At 39.4% G+C, this 17,771-nt stretch overlaps 2 protein-coding genes across 2 annotated transcripts; one reads left to right on the plus strand and one right to left on the minus strand.

The window, feature by feature from the left end:
• Positions 1 to 240: 240 nt before the first annotated feature.
• On the plus strand, positions 241 to 9,955 carry ahi1 (Abelson helper integration site 1). The gene is given in 28 exon segments (XM_051078124.1): positions 241 to 325; positions 751 to 829; positions 1,171 to 1,289; positions 1,551 to 2,131; positions 2,217 to 2,305; positions 2,392 to 2,578; positions 2,867 to 3,059; positions 3,143 to 3,238; positions 3,336 to 3,521; positions 3,672 to 3,824; positions 4,148 to 4,280; positions 4,500 to 4,623; positions 4,921 to 5,150; positions 5,610 to 5,716; positions 5,834 to 5,952; positions 6,041 to 6,171; positions 6,254 to 6,394; positions 6,509 to 6,702; positions 6,822 to 6,833; positions 6,835 to 6,873; positions 6,995 to 7,009; positions 7,492 to 7,624; positions 7,888 to 7,946; positions 8,025 to 8,090; positions 8,182 to 8,344; positions 8,434 to 8,519; positions 9,034 to 9,122; positions 9,318 to 9,955. Coding segments are annotated over 27 exon segments (3,636 nt in total). The 5' UTR covers positions 241 to 325; positions 751 to 819; the 3' UTR covers positions 9,499 to 9,955.
• On the minus strand, positions 9,516 to 16,529 carry slc18b1 (solute carrier family 18 member B1). Its single transcript, XM_018703706.2, has 14 exons — positions 16,270 to 16,529; positions 15,969 to 16,108; positions 14,456 to 14,551; positions 14,291 to 14,364; positions 13,567 to 13,714; positions 13,152 to 13,308; positions 12,917 to 13,053; positions 12,720 to 12,821; positions 12,526 to 12,617; positions 11,576 to 11,671; positions 11,399 to 11,473; positions 11,229 to 11,322; positions 10,825 to 10,874; positions 9,516 to 10,669 (listed from the first exon to the last, which is right to left on the minus strand). Exons 1-14 carry the CDS (start codon positions 16,298 to 16,300, stop codon positions 10,612 to 10,614), a joined length of 1,350 nt encoding a protein of 449 aa, XP_018559222.1. The 5' UTR covers positions 16,301 to 16,529; the 3' UTR covers positions 9,516 to 10,611.
• Between the last annotated feature and the right edge of the window lie 1,242 nt (positions 16,530 to 17,771).

Raw genomic sequence — 17,771 nt, forward strand, 5'->3', positions numbered from 1 at the left:
AGAGCAGTGTTTTCTATCTTCTACCTCTAACATTTTTAAATTGAATACAGTTTTTTTTTTTTTTTAATTAACACAAAATGGAAATGCAAGTGCAATATCTCAAAAATGCACGTTATTTCCATGGTTACGATTGTAAGATTGTTCTGTGGTTGTTACATAATGACGAGTCTTCTGTCCTCAAATTTCATTGGTGAATGTGTTGTTTGTTGCTGCACGTCACGAACAGGGAGGTGACGCTCCGCCCTAACGTTCACCCTTGCTGTGGTTGACTTGGAAACCGTCGCAGCGTCGTTGTGAAGTTGGAGGACACCACAATCACTGCAGGGTAGATACATGCAGTTACCCCTTACTAAGTCCTGTCTCGCCTTTGAAATATATTTGTGTGAGATTTGGTTATTATAAGGCTTCGACTGTTTGTTGAAGAACCTAAATCCTAATATACCATACGCAATAAGTAAACAATGCCACTCGGCTAACGCTAGCATTTAGCAAGCTAGCTAAAGTAGCTAACGGTACATAGCAGTCTCACAATGGTTGTAGTTTCTAACATTTTTAGCCTCAACATAATCAGATACCACAGAAAACACGATGCGGTTTGGTTTTAGCGTTTTCATCCAAACTGAACTTGCATGAAATTGTTAACCCGGCCGAACTACACTAACTGTGAGGACACGTTACAAACCATTGTCGGATCATCCAGCAGAGATTTTGTTGAGCGGCGTTAACATTATCCCTGTTTTTTATTCTTAGAATGAAAGCCTTCCTCTCTGGATTACTCTCCTTTTTCATTCAGAATGAGAGACATTACGGTGCCTGAGGATGCCAGCAGGTACGTTTAATGTTGTGCCTTCAGTATACCAGTGATAGAATAGAGTATTTTATATATATATATACATACAGTATTATTAGTGGATTAGTGCATTCATTTTATTAGCATTGTTTATCATGTTTTGTGTGGATGCAAATAAATGTTGTGAAGTTAAAAGCTCAATATCTTAATCTGAAATGTGGTTGTAAAATGGAAAGAAAAGTACAAGTACATCAGAATTGTACTTTTTACAGTAAGTGCTCTGCACTATAGTAGCACATACTGCTTTGATCATGTAGTGATCTCAACATAACCAGCCCATGCCCATTTTTCTTATTAATGATAATGTAACCTTTTTACAGGTGAGAGTGAAGACCGGGCAAAAACCCGGGAAAGATTCAATGAAGTGTTTAAGAAATACACTGAAACAGAGAAGAAAAAGTTGAAGAAGAAAAACACTGAAACTCAGGAGACCATTGTGGTATGTGTTCTAATATGTGTAGTTCTACCTTCAATGGTGGATAACACCACATCAGATTTCCAAGATCTGATAGCTTAGTGTTGAAATGTTTACATAACATAAACAGCACTCACAGAACACGTCTAAGAACCATTTTGTCTTCTTCTTGTAAAATATACTGAGGGCAATGCAAACCATTTTTAATTGTTGAAATGTCATAAAAGGGGAAGACAACAACATATATACTGACATCTCTTTGCTCTCTGATCTCCCTCCATTCAGCTTCAGAATCTAAAAAAGAATCTCAACCTTGAGAAAGACACAGAAGCTGATGAGACCATCCTCCAGAACACATATCACCCTGAACAGGGCAGCCCTCGCTACACCAAGAACAAAAGGAGAGAGAAGGAAATAGAAGAAAAGGTTAATATCAACAACAGTAAAAATCAAGAGGAGATTCAAACATCAAAAACGAAGAGGAAGAGTAAGAGGGACCTTCCCACCCTCCCCACAGCTGAGGACGCCACAACTTACAACCAGAAGGATAAAGATGCTGCCAGGACTGAAATTGCTCTTGAGCCAGATGATGCAGATGGTGGAAAGTTACCAAAGCGAAAAAGTAAGAAGGGCAAAAGCAAAGGAGATACAGAGACCAAAGCAGAGAGCCAGATAGAGGACAATGAGGACACATTGCTGCATGAATACCAGCAGCAGATTGCACAGGAGGAAGAGAAGACTCTGAAGAAGACGAGGGTCAAATCAGAAGAAGAGAGCACTGTCTCCCAAAGTGTTACGCTGAATAATGATGTTGGGAAGAAGAAAAAGAAGAAGCTAAAATCTGTAGTTACAGAGTCAGATATTGGGTATGTGGACCTTTTTAATATATTATACATAGATTTGTTGTGTATAAATACAACACAAAATACAATTTAATACTTCCCCCACTAGGGATCAAGATGAAGGAGCAGACCAGGATGCTGATGTAGAAAATGAAACAGAACCCAAGGGAAAGAAGAAAAAGAAGAAGAAAAAGCATGGTAGCATGATGTTATTTGCCAGGAAATCATTTAGAAAAGTTCTTTATAATATTGGTACAATTAATTTCTATTTTCCCATCTTTCAGTTGTCAAAGAAGAGAGTGAAACTGAGGCAGAGGTACCACAGAAACCAACATTTGATGACAGCCTTGTGCTGGGAGTGTATGTTCACAGAACAGATCGCCTCAAGACAGACCTACTGATCTCTCACCCAATGGTGAAAATCCATGTCGTTGATGAAATCACTGGACAGTATGTGAAGAAAGAAGACTGGTGAGAATGGACACTATCAAACACTTCTTTTATGCATTTCATTTAGATCTATAATTGTGGTTTTGCATCTGTCTTTGCATGATCCCAGTTGTGTTTCTGTTCTTTGGAAACTTTATCATAACATGATACATTACTACGACAGTTATTTGTGTTTCAGTAAAATTTATGTGATCTCATTTCAAAGTATGCCAGGGGATGCTGTGACCCATATGAATGAACATACAATATACAGAAAACACCAGTTGTATGGCCTCAGACGTTAATATGTTTCTCTCTGGTTTTTCATAGCCATCGGCCAGTGTCCTCATTTTATGAGCAAGAGAACGTTGACCACATTCTCCCCATCATGACGCAACCTTTTGACTTCAAGAAGAACAAATCAATCATCCCCGAGTGGCAGGAGCAGATCATCTTCAATGAACGCTTTGGTTACTTTGTTGAACAAAATGATGAAAGCCCCAGAGTCATACTTTTCTTTGAAGTAAGAGACATTTCATTTAGAAATATTCAGTCAATTTCAATGTAGCTGACAATAATTGTTTTTCAATTAAATGTTTTGTAAAGATCCTGGACTTTATAACCATGGAAGAAGCAAGAGCCAACCTTGATGTTGACAAGCATGAACGAGGATTCAGAAAGATTGCGTGGGCATTCCTCAAGGTACAGTATTTGGCCTGGATACTTAAAAAAAAAAAAGACAATTCTGGTTTAATTTTAATCGCTTATGTTCACTTTATTTTATTTTTCCCCTCTGTAGCTTGTTGGCACGAATGGTGTGCTGAACATCGACAGTAAACTTCGTCTCCAGCTCTTCTGCCCTCCACCTCGGTCAAAGAGACAACCTAAAACAATAGAGGTGGTCGAATGGTGGAGGAAGTACCCACGACACAAATACGCATCCACACTTTATGTTACGGTGAAAGGCATTAAACTCCCTGAGCATGTAAGTTAGTTTCTCTTTTATATGTTTGGCATCTTACACATTTTATTATCCTGTAGATAATCTTGTTTCAGGTACTCTGATGTAAAATTGAAGTAAAGCCTCCAGTGGATTCAGTCAGATATTGTAGCTGAGATGGTTTTTGTTCTGCAGGTGGACCCCAGTATCCGGTCCATGATGGCACTTCAGGAGGAGAGAGGCAGCACCTCCTACAGCGAACTGCAGAATGAAGTCACCAAGAAAAGCCTGACACAGCCTCTGGACAACAAGCCGCCACTCTTGAGATGGAGCAGGCTGCCTGGTCAGGTTGGTAGTCAAAAGAACATTTTTATTGTTTGCATTACAAATCATTCTTGGAGATTGTTTTAAGCTGTATTTGTCATAAGGTACATAAAGTTGGGGTCAGTGCATCAGCAGACTGGGTAGTAAGAGGTAAATTCTTTGAGGACACATAAGATTGTCTCAGCTTTGTATTGTACCGCCCCTTGTCAGACTCTGTCTACTATATTTGGCACTTAAACTGGAACAACTTGAGATATATCTGCTCATGCTGTCTGACTCTGGTGTGGTCTGGACCCGGCTCAAACATGGTTGACTGCACAGACCTTATAGGAGTTTTTCTGTTAAAGGTCTGTCGGATTCCTAACAAGCCCATGCTGGCATTTCGTGGTGGTCAGATGGGCTGTTTCACAGTCCTCTTCTCTCATGCTGGGACGATACTGGCTGCAGCTTGTGCTGACAGAGATGCTTTCCCTGTTGTAGGTAAGCAACACTTTGTCTGTGTAAAACTCCCCCCCCCCCCCCGCTGATGCTCCTCTTGACTCCTCAGCATAAACCTCCAGCTAATTAGCTTGTTGTTTATACACAGTAGTCATGAACAGCACTGGGGATGAGCTCAGGAGTCAGCAACTTCTAAGCATATACAAAAAATGAAAAATATACAGTGTAAAAAAAACTAACTTGGCCATTTATCTGTTTCAGTGTATGAGATTCCCTCTGGTAAGGTTTTGGCTGCCTTCAGTGGTCATCTTAAAATAGTCTATGATCTCTGCTGGTCCAGAGATGACCAGAGACTTTTGTCTGCCTCCTCTGATGGAACTGTCAGGTAGGTTTCTGTTAAATAAAATAATAAATAGCACAGATGAGGAGTCAATAAAATAATTATGTATGAGGTGTCACTGCTGGTGACAGAATTGCTATTTTATATTGTGCCTCTAGGGGGAGTAAGTGCTCCACTCATGCTTACTATACTCTGCTAAACCAGTGACACAGCATGTTTTGTGCTGTATTAGTCTTGGTCAGAGCCCATTGTCTGACTCTGGAGTTTTATTTGAATAATGAGTTTTTGTATAAAATAACATTTGCATTATAAAATTTTCTTCATCTTGCTCTTCTCGTCCAGAGAGTGGAATGTGGAGAGGCTTCTGGGAACAGCTCAGAAGGTGCTCCCTCATCCATCCTTTGTGTACTGTGCTCAGTACCACCCCACAGCCCAGAACCTGGTGGTGACGGGGGGCTACGACAGTCTGGTGCGAGTGTGGAGGCTTGATGTCGATGACGTGAATGGCCAGCTGCTGCAGGAGTTTGAGGGTCACAACAGTTTCATCAACACAGTTTGTTTTGACACTGAAGGTATGGAGCTCACAATGCTCTGTCTGCTGTTTATGTGCAAGCCCTGTTTGTAGATAATCAACTTATTTACTCAGCCTCTTGCCCACTGCATGCCACGACAGGCCTCCAACCACTGTACAAGATAGGAATAAATGCATCCTCTTGCTAAATGTTAGGATAACTTTACAATATGAAAACATTATTATTGAGTTGATCCACTACATCAGTGTGTATCTTGGTTTGTTCTCTTTAATGCCTCAGGTTCAGTATATAACTGAGAATTCAAATCTTTATGCATGAATCTTCTATTGGGCTCGACTTTTATTTGCCACCAAGCTGGATTTTGTTTTGATTTTAATCTTCAATTCATAGTCTATTGTAAAGTCAGTTGTGCTGTGTGTAGTGAGTGTGAGTCTAGGCTTGTTTTGTAATGTGCCTTTGTATATCTGATGTCCCCTTTGCTTTGTGTGTTGTGATTAGGGAGGAGAATGTTCTCCGCAGACAACACAGGCCTAATCATTGTGTGGCAAACTTCTGTATATGACAGCAGGCAGCGGCGGCCATGTCATCGCTGGTGTATAGAGAGGGTACAGGAGTTGATATTTGCAATTTTTAATATACAATACATGCAGATATTTTTCAAATGGTGGTCTAATTAAATATTTAAAGACGTATGTAATTTGTTATGTGTTGTCTGTTGGCAGAAAATTGATGAGAGTGACCTCAGTGGTATCCCCATCAACATGCTGCAGCTCCATCCAAACGGGCGGTGCCTGCTCATCCATGCCAAAGACAGTGTCCTGAGGATGATGGACTTGAGAATGTAAATAAGACAAAACTTTAAAAAATACTATCTGAAGTTATAGATTATAGATTTATATTTCCTTAACCATATAAATGCCCTCTTTCAGTCTGGCTGTAAAGAAGTACAGCGGTGCCACAAACTACAGAGAGAGGATTTATAGCACTTTCACACCATGTGGGAACTTCATCTTTTCTGGTAGTGAGGATGGGATGGCGTATGTCTGGAATACAGACACAGGTAAGGATCATGTTTTTTTTTCTCCAGTTGTAAACAGTATTCTGCACAGTGGCTTCAGCTGTTACCTGTTTTGTCTTTCCAGGTGACCAGGTTGCAGTATACTCTGAGCTTTGCTACCCCACTGCCCTCCATGGTGTGGCATTCCACCCTCACGAGAACATGGTGGCTTTCTGTGCCTTCGGTCAGAGCCAGCCTGTCCATGTATACCTGTATGACCGCAAAGGTTTGTTTTCTGTGGATCCAGCCCCTGAATATCTCACCAACATATTAAATATTTTAGTTAAGGGAGCTACTGTATTTGAGTCATTGAAATACACTGTCTTAATTTTCCATATAGTGTCCCAGCTGGAAGTGCACAGTATTAAAGCAGTGAGCAGATCAGCATCTGTAGACCCCAAAACCGTCAGAAACACACCTGACCTGCCAGTGTCACAGGACAGATCTGCTTCTTCAGCCATGGATCAGTTTGCCCAGTCAGCAAAACTCGCACTGAAAATGCAGTGTGTCAAGGAACAGCTGGATTCTGTACTTGTAAATACCCCATCTCTATTACTGTCAAATATACTTTGAAACAAGTAGACTATAGTTTCAATTCTTATTACAGTCAGACAGAGTGTGCACAAAAACTCACCCTTTCAAAAAATTTCTAGGAACCACATCGAAAGGTCTTCAACTCCTGGATACATTTTTGAGCAAGGTACTGTGTAATTAGCATTCCACATCACATCTGGATTAATCTGTGTTTGTACAACAGTGTTGTCTTCTCATTTACATGGAAAACATTCTGTTGTATGTTTGTGCTTTGCAGATAAAATGGGCATAGCTCACACAGGGAGGAGTTTGACATTGGATGCTGGAGTAGTGAGTATTTGATCAGTAGTCCCTAAACACACCTTTGTTTACTTGTTCTTTATTGAGGTCATAGATGGTGATGTAATCTGTCAAACACTTTATGCCAACATAGATTTAATTTTGTGACGTCTGACCAGTGTGGGTTTCTCTCAAATATTCAGGATGAAAACAAAACAAAAATAACTTTATGTAGATGCAGTCTATGTTTTAATAATGAGCTCAATCTTGCTTATCACTGTGTCACAGCAGTGTGTTACATTTCTATTAAACCATCATTATTCAGGTTATCTTGCTGGCTGTCATTATCTATAGTATTTATTGAAAACTTTGACATTTCCTTTCTTCTGACTCCACTGACAAGGAAAATTGCATCAAGTGGCCTGAGCAGATCTACGTGAAACACACAACACAGTTTTTAAATGACTTCTATTTTGAAATTAGATAAATTTCTATGCACCTAAAGTCCAGCTCTTTTCTTTTCAGGCAGGATTAAATGCCTCATTACCACCTCCGTCTCTCCTGTCGCCGCACTCAAAGCTGCAGCTCTCTGGTTCTCTGGCGGAGCAGCTTATCCCCCAGGCAGCGCTGAGCACCCAAACTCGTCAGTGCCTTGTTCAGTTAATCACATAGCTACTTGTCTTTAAGCTCTCTGACATGTGAGGTGAAATATTTTCCCAAGATTATAGCTAAACAGACCAGTGCTTCCAGAGTCTCCTGAAGCATGTATGGCATACACAGAGAAAGAGATGGACCTCTTGTCATTTTTACGTGTGTCCGTAAGTGAACTCTGTAAACACAAGTGATTGGACTGTGGTGAAGTATTTATTCTTGCTCCTTCTTGTTGTTTTTTTCTTGTAATTGCAGGCAGGTTCAGTCCAGTCGGTCAGCGTCTAAAAGGAGCTTCATCTTTGAGGCTGCAGACGGTAAGGCCGTTACCAGTTGTAGAAGTGTATGTCTCCATGTACTACTCTTTGTAGTAATTTTCTTTTTTTCTCCATCAGACCCTTCCTGACCACATTCCTTCAGGCGTACATGTGGAAACAGATTCTGCCCCTGTTCAACAAGTGGTAAGTACCCACAGCAGCTGTGAGCTCCATCACATGCAGACTTTTTCCTCTTCCTGTGTTCAATCCTTCCACCATTGTGTTCCTCTTCTAGGTTGTCTCACTCTATGACTACAGAGCTAATCGTTCTGATGAGCTGACCATCCGCCGTGGCGATGTCATCCAAGTGCTGTACAAAGACAACGACAACTGGTGGTTTGGGCGACTGGTCAATGGGCAGCAGGGATATTTTCTTGCTTCTTATGTAGCAGATGAGAGTAAGTGGATTATATTTTCTTGTGGTAGATGGCGACTTTTTGAATAATGTAAATGACCCTTCTACATATGAGTTATTTTACTGTTGTAGGAGAGTTCAGTGAAGAGGTCACTCAGTCTGTAGAGGCACACTCAGCCCTGTCTGAGGGGACTGCTGAGAGGTCAACACCAACCAGGGTAAGTCTGTCCTGGATTTTAATCAAATGTTTCTTTGTATGTGGACTAAAATGTAAAACAGGGTGTGACTGTAAAGGGGAGTGTATATTTCTCACACTCCAGACACAAGTTTTCTTCCTCTTGTGTCTATGGTACCTCTGTTTCTTACTTCATCTTAGTCTTCTCTTTTGACCATGAAAAACCAGCTATTTTCACATTAGCTACAATGGGATTAAAAGACAAAAAATATTTCTGGCATTTTGCCATTGCCACAACAATTCAACCATAAATGGTCTTCCCCAGTTTACTGTTTATGCATGTGTCACCTCATGTCTCCTCATGAAGATCATTTGTGGTACAGTGGCTGTCATGTCTGTGTAGAATGAAAGACAGCGAGCAGCATGTTGCCTTTTTTCCATCTTTCCCAGCACCTCAACGACTTTCTGGGTGTGTGTGTTTGTGTGGTGTTTTACTATCTTCTCCTGTCCTTCTCCTGGTTGTCATCTTATGTTTTCCTCTTCCTTACTTTTCCAAGGTATCTGCTGCAATTAGTTCTTCTGGGGAACTTAGGTTTCTTTCTGAGCCGACCCTTTCTGACACCGAACCTGAGTTGACTGACGCCAAGTAAGTGGCTAACTTTGCTTTAAATACTCCTGACTATATTCACAGGGACATGGGTACTGAACACTGCATGAGGCTCCAAATGTTGCTCTCCTTCAAGAAAAGCCAGACTGCACGGGTTTATGACTGACATTACATGACGTTATATTATGGTTGAAAAATAATGAATGTTGATTGCCAGCTCTGGTTTGTCCACAGAACTAGAAGGAAGAAGAAGGTGAAGAAGCCAGGAGTCCCTGCACTGTCACCTCAGACCACATTTTCAGATGCAGATGCTTCAGGGTCGACCAGCTACAGGAGGAGAGGCAGATCAACAGACAGACCTCTCCCCAAGAGACCGACAGGCCGGACTAACGGTGCCTTTGAGCCTGATGCATAAACTCACAGACACAGCTGTTTTGAACTTGAGTGCTTTTGTCTTTATTCTTTTTTCATATAAAACAAATTTTTGTAAAGGAAACTAATCTTGCAGTGTGTCATATTTATACTTTTTTTAGATGTTTTTATATTGAACACTCAGTATGTTTATATTCTGTATTTACATACAGATCAGTGAAATGGTAAATTTTGTTCACAAAAATGTCTTCACATCAAGAAATTGTACAATTCTGGAAATTCTTTTTGTATGTTTTACATTGTAAGATTATTTATCAATGTAAACTAATTGACTTTGGTTTTGTCAATCATGTATAATAATAATAATGTTATTTTACTGACAGTACAGGAAACTAAATTTCTGTAATATTATAGTTCTATTTTCTTAGCCTGTAAGAGATTAACAGTTTATATATACCATTTCCTTACAACTATAAAAATACAGATTATTCATTTCTAAATGGTGTTTCTCTCTTTCTTACTTATCCATCATCCCTCGTAACAAACTGCAGTAAAATCTATATTAAATTATAGTGTATATCAATGTGAGGTTCTGTATAATACATCCCTTCAGAGACAGTGTTATAAACATGGTTATTTTCCTTTACCATGAATGCAATCAGCAGCTCTTGACGTGTGTCACATAAAATCCAACTCATGTGATGTAGAGAACTTAAGACCATTAATACAACAGAGCTTCAGAACAATAAAGCATATTTAGATTGTGATCTGGATTTGAAATGTCCTGTGATTTCCAGTGGTTGACTATACTCTCAGATACTGCACAGCATGAAATAATTAGATGTAAAATTTACTATCTAATGTACCAAATCAAAGTTATTCTGCTTTGTTCATCTGCTTTGACATCTCATAAAAACATAATACTAGTGCATAAAAATAAGCAACAAAATGTTTCCACGACCCAAATAAAAATCTTTATAATCCTTACAACACAAGAATCTATAATTAAAATAATAATATAATTAATTATAATTTAAAAAGAGTTACAAAGTACTTATTAAAACAATTTAACATGAAGGCTGACGCCGGTAGGTAGGTGAAACATTAAGATCTGCTTTTGTTAAGTGCGGCATCCTTCCACATGTTTCTGAGGCTTTCATTCATTCAGGAGAGGAGTGCTTTCATCTGTTTGCCTGCTCCCACCTTCAGGAATCCTTTAAACATAAAAGTCAGTGTTATGTCCAGCTCCTGGAAACTGCACAAATGAAGCGTAAATATCTTTCAATATGCTACACAGTATTTATAAATATATGGCACATCTAAATATATGACAAAAATCAGATTATGCTGATTCGAGGTTAATGATTACCTTTGTTGTTGTGGCCGATGAAGGAGATAATACAGACCGAGGGGAAAGGCCTGAGGACAGAGTGGTCATTGAGTTTAATGTGTGGAGCAGCCGAGAAACAACAATCACATGCTTCTTTCCCCTCAGTCTTCATGAAGTGCTGAACCCCTGATTGATTACCAGGCTTGGAATCGCATTTATCCACAATTACAATAAATGACATGCAAGCAAGGCAACACATTTCACAGTTTCATGCCAACTTTCATTCTAGATGACTTGATGATAAACTATAAACATGGATCTTTCAAATCACAAGGAGACAATATAAATTGAGATTTTGCACTGTATTTTCACAGCTTCATGTGTCCTTTTACTCACATGAACCTACATGAAAATGCTTGAACTCTGTGCAAACTGATACTTACAGCCAAGAACGCCAGGGCTCCTTGGACTGCAGCTGCCCACTCAAAGCTCAGATGTTGTGTGATAAGGCCACCCACTATCGGGCCATAAAACATCCTTAAAAAAACACAAATTCCCACTTTAAAATCCAAATCATAACTTTTTGACTTCAGTAAAAGGCAGGAAGTCTCACCCTATGGACCAAACTGCACCAAACAGCCCCGACACCATTCCAAGAGTACTTAGTCCTTCGTCAAATCCATGGTTACTGCAAAGAGGAAAAGAATTTAAAATATGTGTTTCACCTGGGATTATGTATGAAAAAACTAGGGGTCATGAATGTATGCTCACAACATGTGAAGCCACTCACTATGCACATGTGATGATCTCAGGGAACGTGGGGATTGCAGTCATGCCCAGAGAAAACCCAATTACACCGAGCATGAGGACCAGTAACCACAGCTGACTAGACATAGGAAAACACACCACAAAAACATGTAATATCATTAACCTATAGGAATTTATTCTGTAAATATGCTGCCGAAGTACCACATGACCTGGAAACCAGTGGTGGAAATCTCTAATGTAAGTAAAAGTAGTAATCTTACAGTGAATAAATAATCTGTGGTTCTGTTTCCTTAAATGAATTTTACCTTCTGAGGGGCCTAGTGGAGCCAAAATGTCATAAATAAAGTGGGTACAAGTGATCAGATACAGTGTGTAGGGATATTTTTTTGGTCAGCTGATGAAGAAAAGGAAGGAAAGACAAAAGGAAAGTTGTAAAGAAATGGGGGTCAAAAGAGAGATACACAGGACAGAACAGTACTTTTGCAGCACATTGCTCCTGAAAAGCTGATACCTGGAAGTTTTATGCCAACAACAGCAATGTTTATTTCATCACGAATGTAAATGTAAGTGTTGTGCAACAAGTATTTCTCTTGTTAGCCAATTAGCTTAGCTTAGCGTAAGGGTTTGAAGCACTAACCTGGCTTCTATCCTTCATTCATTAACATATTTTATTTTGGTTGTTTAATCTCTGTACAAACTTAAGTGGAAAATGACAAATTAAGGTTTTTACTTTGGATTTTTTTACTTTCAGACAGAGGCAGACCAACTATTTTCCTCTGTTTCCAGTCTTCATGCTATGCAAAGCTAAGCTAGCAACCTTCTGGCTATAGGTTTATATGAGATGGACAGATATGAGAGTGGTACGGATCTTTGCATCAAAATCTGGGCAACAAAGCAAATACATGCATTTCCAAAAATGTCAGACTGTCCTTTTAAGTAACATCTTAGTTTCCACCTGTAGCACATGCTCACCTCGGGATGTGAAGGAAAGGAACTGGACCGAGCAGCCAGAACCCGACTGCTGTGGCAAAACCTCCTGTCACCATGAACCAACTCCTGGTGGCCTGATGAACAGCAGCACAACCAGAGGATTTTGTTTATGTCACATTGACAGATAAAATTATAAAAGAATTATCCATATTAAATCATGTTGAATTCTTACTCACCGGGTATTTATCAGTAATATAACCCAACAGTGGTGATGCCAGACAGTATGGTAACGACAAACCAAGCATGATGAGTCCCACATAGCCAGCTGAGAGATTAAACTAGGTTTAACAAAGAGGAAAAATACTCATTCACATGATGCACAAAAACTTTTCTATCTGCAGCAGGCAGGCTTTATGAGAAGGTGGGAAATTACCGTCTCAATAGCGAACAGGGACAGTGTGGCATCCAAGAAGCCCAGACCTGCACTGAGAGTGAATATGGCATAGCAGATCAGGACTATTTTCACATGGGTGAGAAGCCGAAAGAATGAATCCTTCGAGGGGTCTGCAACTGAGTGGAGAGAGGCACAAAACACAGCTCACAGTGGAAAAAAGAAATCGTGTTGAGATTACTGAAAATGTACAAATAACTTCCTGAGAGTGCCATACCTACAGATGGCAAGATATAAATGTTGAAAGGAACCATGATCAACAGGAAACATCCAAGAAGCAGAAAAGGGACTTCATATCCAAATGACTGGTAGAACCACCCTCCTACAGGTGGCCCCAGAATAAGACCCAGTCCTGTAAAAATCTCCAAACTACCCTAAAGAGAGAGAAATGAACATTCAAATATAAAATTACTAAATATACACAAGCAAACTGGATGCTTCTTTAGTCTGTAGAATCAGGCCATGTTACTGCATGCTGCTAAATGATGCTAAAAGCTTTGATATTTTTTATTTTCCACAGCACCAGGGAAATGGGGGAAACAAAACAACACTCTCCATAATGCTTTTTTTGTTTGCTCGTGATTCTAATATCTCAACAACATACCAGGAAGACAAGGGTTGTCTACACTCACCAAAACAGTTGCCACATTGTTTGGGAATATTTTTGCTGTTAATGCAAAAGAGGAGGTCATCGCGGCGGCAAAGCCCAAGGCATCGACGGACCTTACTACAAAGCACAGAGTAATGAAGGCAGATCCTGCAGGGACACGATCAAGTAATCTGCGAGAAAAGGAAAGAGAAGACAGTCGGCTAACGGCAAACACCGATCAAAATACAAAGACTGAATCAAATGCAGGCTGTCGGATTACGCTGTTAATTCAGGAGAACAGTGTGTGATTTACAAAAAGGTGACTGAAGGAATCAATGACTAAGAGTCATAATCTTTACACCAGGTCAAATCCCAAGTCCTTACTTATCCATTGTAAATCAGTGCATAACAGTTTCCAACTACCTGGGGGCTATTTTGATCTGCATTTGGTGCTTTATAAAAGTGAGTGTTTACTGCAGCATGACAGTGACTGTGGGATCGGCTCAAAGTAAACGGTGCCCCTGAAGCCTCACTGACGTGTGTTGGAGGTCTATGCCACAGAGGAATAACACAGTATATATCAGGCTTTGGATCCACAGTCAGTGCTTGTTCTAAGGATCAGTTCACTGTTGGTTCTGGTCTTTTCATGAAGTTTGTTGACAATAGTACTTTTTAAAAACAGAATGTATGAAGAATGCTCCTTTCAGCATTATAGGTCCTTTCAGAAATTAGAAAATTCACCAAAATATGAGACATGTGACACTTACCCAAACACAATGGTGCAGCCCGACGACACAAAAAGCCCTGTAACGAGCATAAACTTCGCACCAATTTGGACAATCTGATACAAAGAATGAGAGTTGGTTACTCTTGTGCAGCACATCACACTACAACATAACATGATCTGATGAGAAATAATTACATATACTTACATATTTTCCCAGTATCAATGAACCAATTAAATTGCAGACAGCGTAGCAGCCAAATATGAGACCAACGACAGTCTGACTGGCTCCTTTCTTTACAGCCTGTGTGGGAATATATAAGTTTATCTATAAACTGATGCCACATATGGTTGATCAGTAATTTGTCATGTTGTTTGCAATATTTACTGGGCAGTTATTACTCATGCCATCAGCTGACCTTACCTGAGACCTTGTCTCTGATCAGTAAAACAGAGCCAGTTATTTACTAGCCTTCAGGGAAACTTGATGTCTGATGTCTAGCACATGATTACCCATCCATTCCACTGAAGAGAAACTACTACAGAAATTGATGAGGACTGTCTAATTGGTGACATGGGTGTAGTACAAATTATGGGCTCGATCTGCAGCCTTCTAACACACTAGGAAAAGCATCAGTTTATAACTTTTCACCCCTTCATATACTCATTAACTCATCAAAGTAATTGGACTCAGGCTTGATTGTAAACGTGGAGCTTTTACAACCCTGATAGTGTGAATCATATACTGTGTCATACATTATACCAACAGCCATGCAATCAAAATAGATGTAGAACAAAACTCTTTCCAGTTTGTCTCAGAAACACTACTATATCCTATGAGGAGTCAGCACAACATCTGCATGGTTACGTCCTGTATTTCAGCCTAGTTTGTTGTTTGTTTGTCAGCCTTATTGTAAAGCAGGAAGCAGGATATCTCAAAAACATGTTCAAAGGTTTTGATGAAATGATGAATAGTCAGTAATGTGTATTTTATGCACATAGCAATAGACTGGACATACGCTTTTATTTTGGAAAAGCATATTCCACATATTATTGTTGTTTTACAAAGCCAACTTCTTTGCTGTGTGCACACTGTCTTCACTCTACATCCCACCCCCTGATTGATTTTGTCCAGCTTCTGCTGTGTGATGTTACACTTCACTTGTGTCATTTGCATTTATCCTCAGCTTCTAACAAGGAAATGAAACTCAAGTCCACTTTAAACAATACATTTAAATGCTAAAGCCCATCAGTTCTATAAAAATCACCAACAGTAAAAGAATGACAATCTGACACAGACTGAACTTTAGACCTGATATAAGAAAATCAACCACAAGTAATGTACAAAGTAAAGCCTTAACAAGTTAATATGTAAATAAAGAGCAGTAATATGTGGTGTAAATCTAATCTAATCTTTTGCAATTCTCTAGCTTACAACCACATTTTACATAAAGTAAGTCCACAATAGGCTGCTGGTATTGGGTGGACAATGTCCTATAACCTCACTGATTTTTATTATTTTATTATTAGTGGACTAAATGAGTATTAAACTCCAGCATATCTGTCTAATGCACCCTTTATTTAGTATTGTAACTACTGGATATAACTAAAGCTGTATGGGTTAGTTAGAAACCATTAATAAAAGTAACTACTACTGTTGCAAGATTGTGGAAAACCCCTTTGTGACTTGTACCCTATGATGGACTTTTCCTTCATCTTACCTCATTGGGGAAAAATGGGCCCAATATTGAGTAACAGATCATTGAACTGAAGTTGACAGATGCCATTGATATTAAGGTGAGAGTCTGTTGTCTTGTCATCCTCGGGGGAGGATCTGTTGATTCAGCTGAAGTGCTGTTTTCTGATATGAAAGAAACGGAAATGAATAAAAGTACAGGAACAGAAAAAGGCGGATACCGAGATTTAACAGTGTTGAATGTAAAGTTGTGTGGGTTCAATACAATAAACTCACTGTCAGGAATCGTTTTTTATCAGGATACACAGACAAAGAAAGTCACCAACCTCTTTGCTGAACATCAACGTGCGAGTCCATTCTTAATTTTCAGGGTTTCGTATCAAGTTACAGGGTTAAAGACAGGTCAGAAATGCAGAGTGACATAACGACGAGAGGAGGAATCCAGAAAACACCGACAACAGACAGTCAAACAGCTCCTGACTGTATCCGACCACAACAAACCACACTTTACAGACGGGGGAGCGCTCACATTGAGAATATCCTCAATGAAGTCAAGTGTCAAACTTTCAGATATAGAGAAAGACCACGTTCCTTCACTGCCTTCAAATTAAAAGTCTAACTTCCGGTGGTTACATAACGATCATATTTTACATGTGCGGCATTTATTCATCATATTTACTTGCGACTGCTTTCTTTGCTTCATAACTCACATCAATAATCGATGGATCCGAGCAGATTTTTTTAAAATCCAATTTTGCCTGAGATGTTTTTAACATCTGAAATACCTATAAATCTATATATTTATCAATCAAAGCCAAACTAATGTAAATATAACCCTGTGACCCTTACATAGTTTACTGATAAAATGTGTTTTATTTTTAGGTTGAACCTCCGGTGTCGCAGCTGATTTCATCAGGTCATTACTGTATCTCTCTACTATCTCTTTATAATGTGTTCATTGAACTTTTGCCCTGAGTGCAGGCTGTAAGGCATCACTTCCCTTATTGTAGGTTCTTTTAAGTAGCACTCCCTGAACAGGTCCTCACTGACCTTATCTGAATTTAAACAGCATGATCATTTTATTTGAAAGAGCTTGTCAGGGGCACCATTCATAAAAGTTTTATAGGGTGTAATCATTGTTTAATAAATCCTTTATAAACCAATAACAACAACAACCGCTGGGTTGCCAGTTTGTGGTAAGTCCTGTATATGGGTATAAAGCATTGGGGAAATTACTTTAAAAGCATAGCTTACTTCACACTGGAAGAAGTTGAACTACACTGAGGCTGCCCTACAGAGGGGAAGTACTTTGTAAAAACATGATCAAGTTGACAATGTGATATGAAATCAGAACAAAATACAGCACAGAAACATCACATGCCGCCAAAAACAACACTCTACTGTTCATGGGAAAGTGCAAGGAATGTCAGCTTTGGTTTTGTATACAGTGTCCCTCAGTCAGACACCTGCCTTCCAATGCCTGCCCACTGGCACAAAGGTGAAATGTGTGGTGGTGGCTGCCTGGGCATGTCTTCACAACAGTCAGGATGAAAGAACAGGGGACAGGGTTCAATTACAGTTGACAAGCAATGGTGAAACAAAGACACACAACCATTCCTTTCCTTTAGTGGCCCCAAACAGTTTGTGGTTTCAGGAGTTAACTACACTAAAAAGGTTGCACAGTATGATTGTAGTTGAACTATCAGCAAGTTACTGCAAAATGTAAAGTACTCATTTAATTACATGTGATTCACTTCTCCCCAACACTGTAGATACACAGTCTATATAGAAAGTAACTTTTACTTTCAGATATTTTCTATAGTTCATA

The sequence above is a fragment of the Lates calcarifer genome, linkage group LG19, assembly GCF_001640805.2.
Source record: "Lates calcarifer isolate ASB-BC8 linkage group LG19, TLL_Latcal_v3, whole genome shotgun sequence".
Lineage (NCBI taxonomy): Eukaryota > Metazoa > Chordata > Actinopteri > Centropomidae > Lates > Lates calcarifer.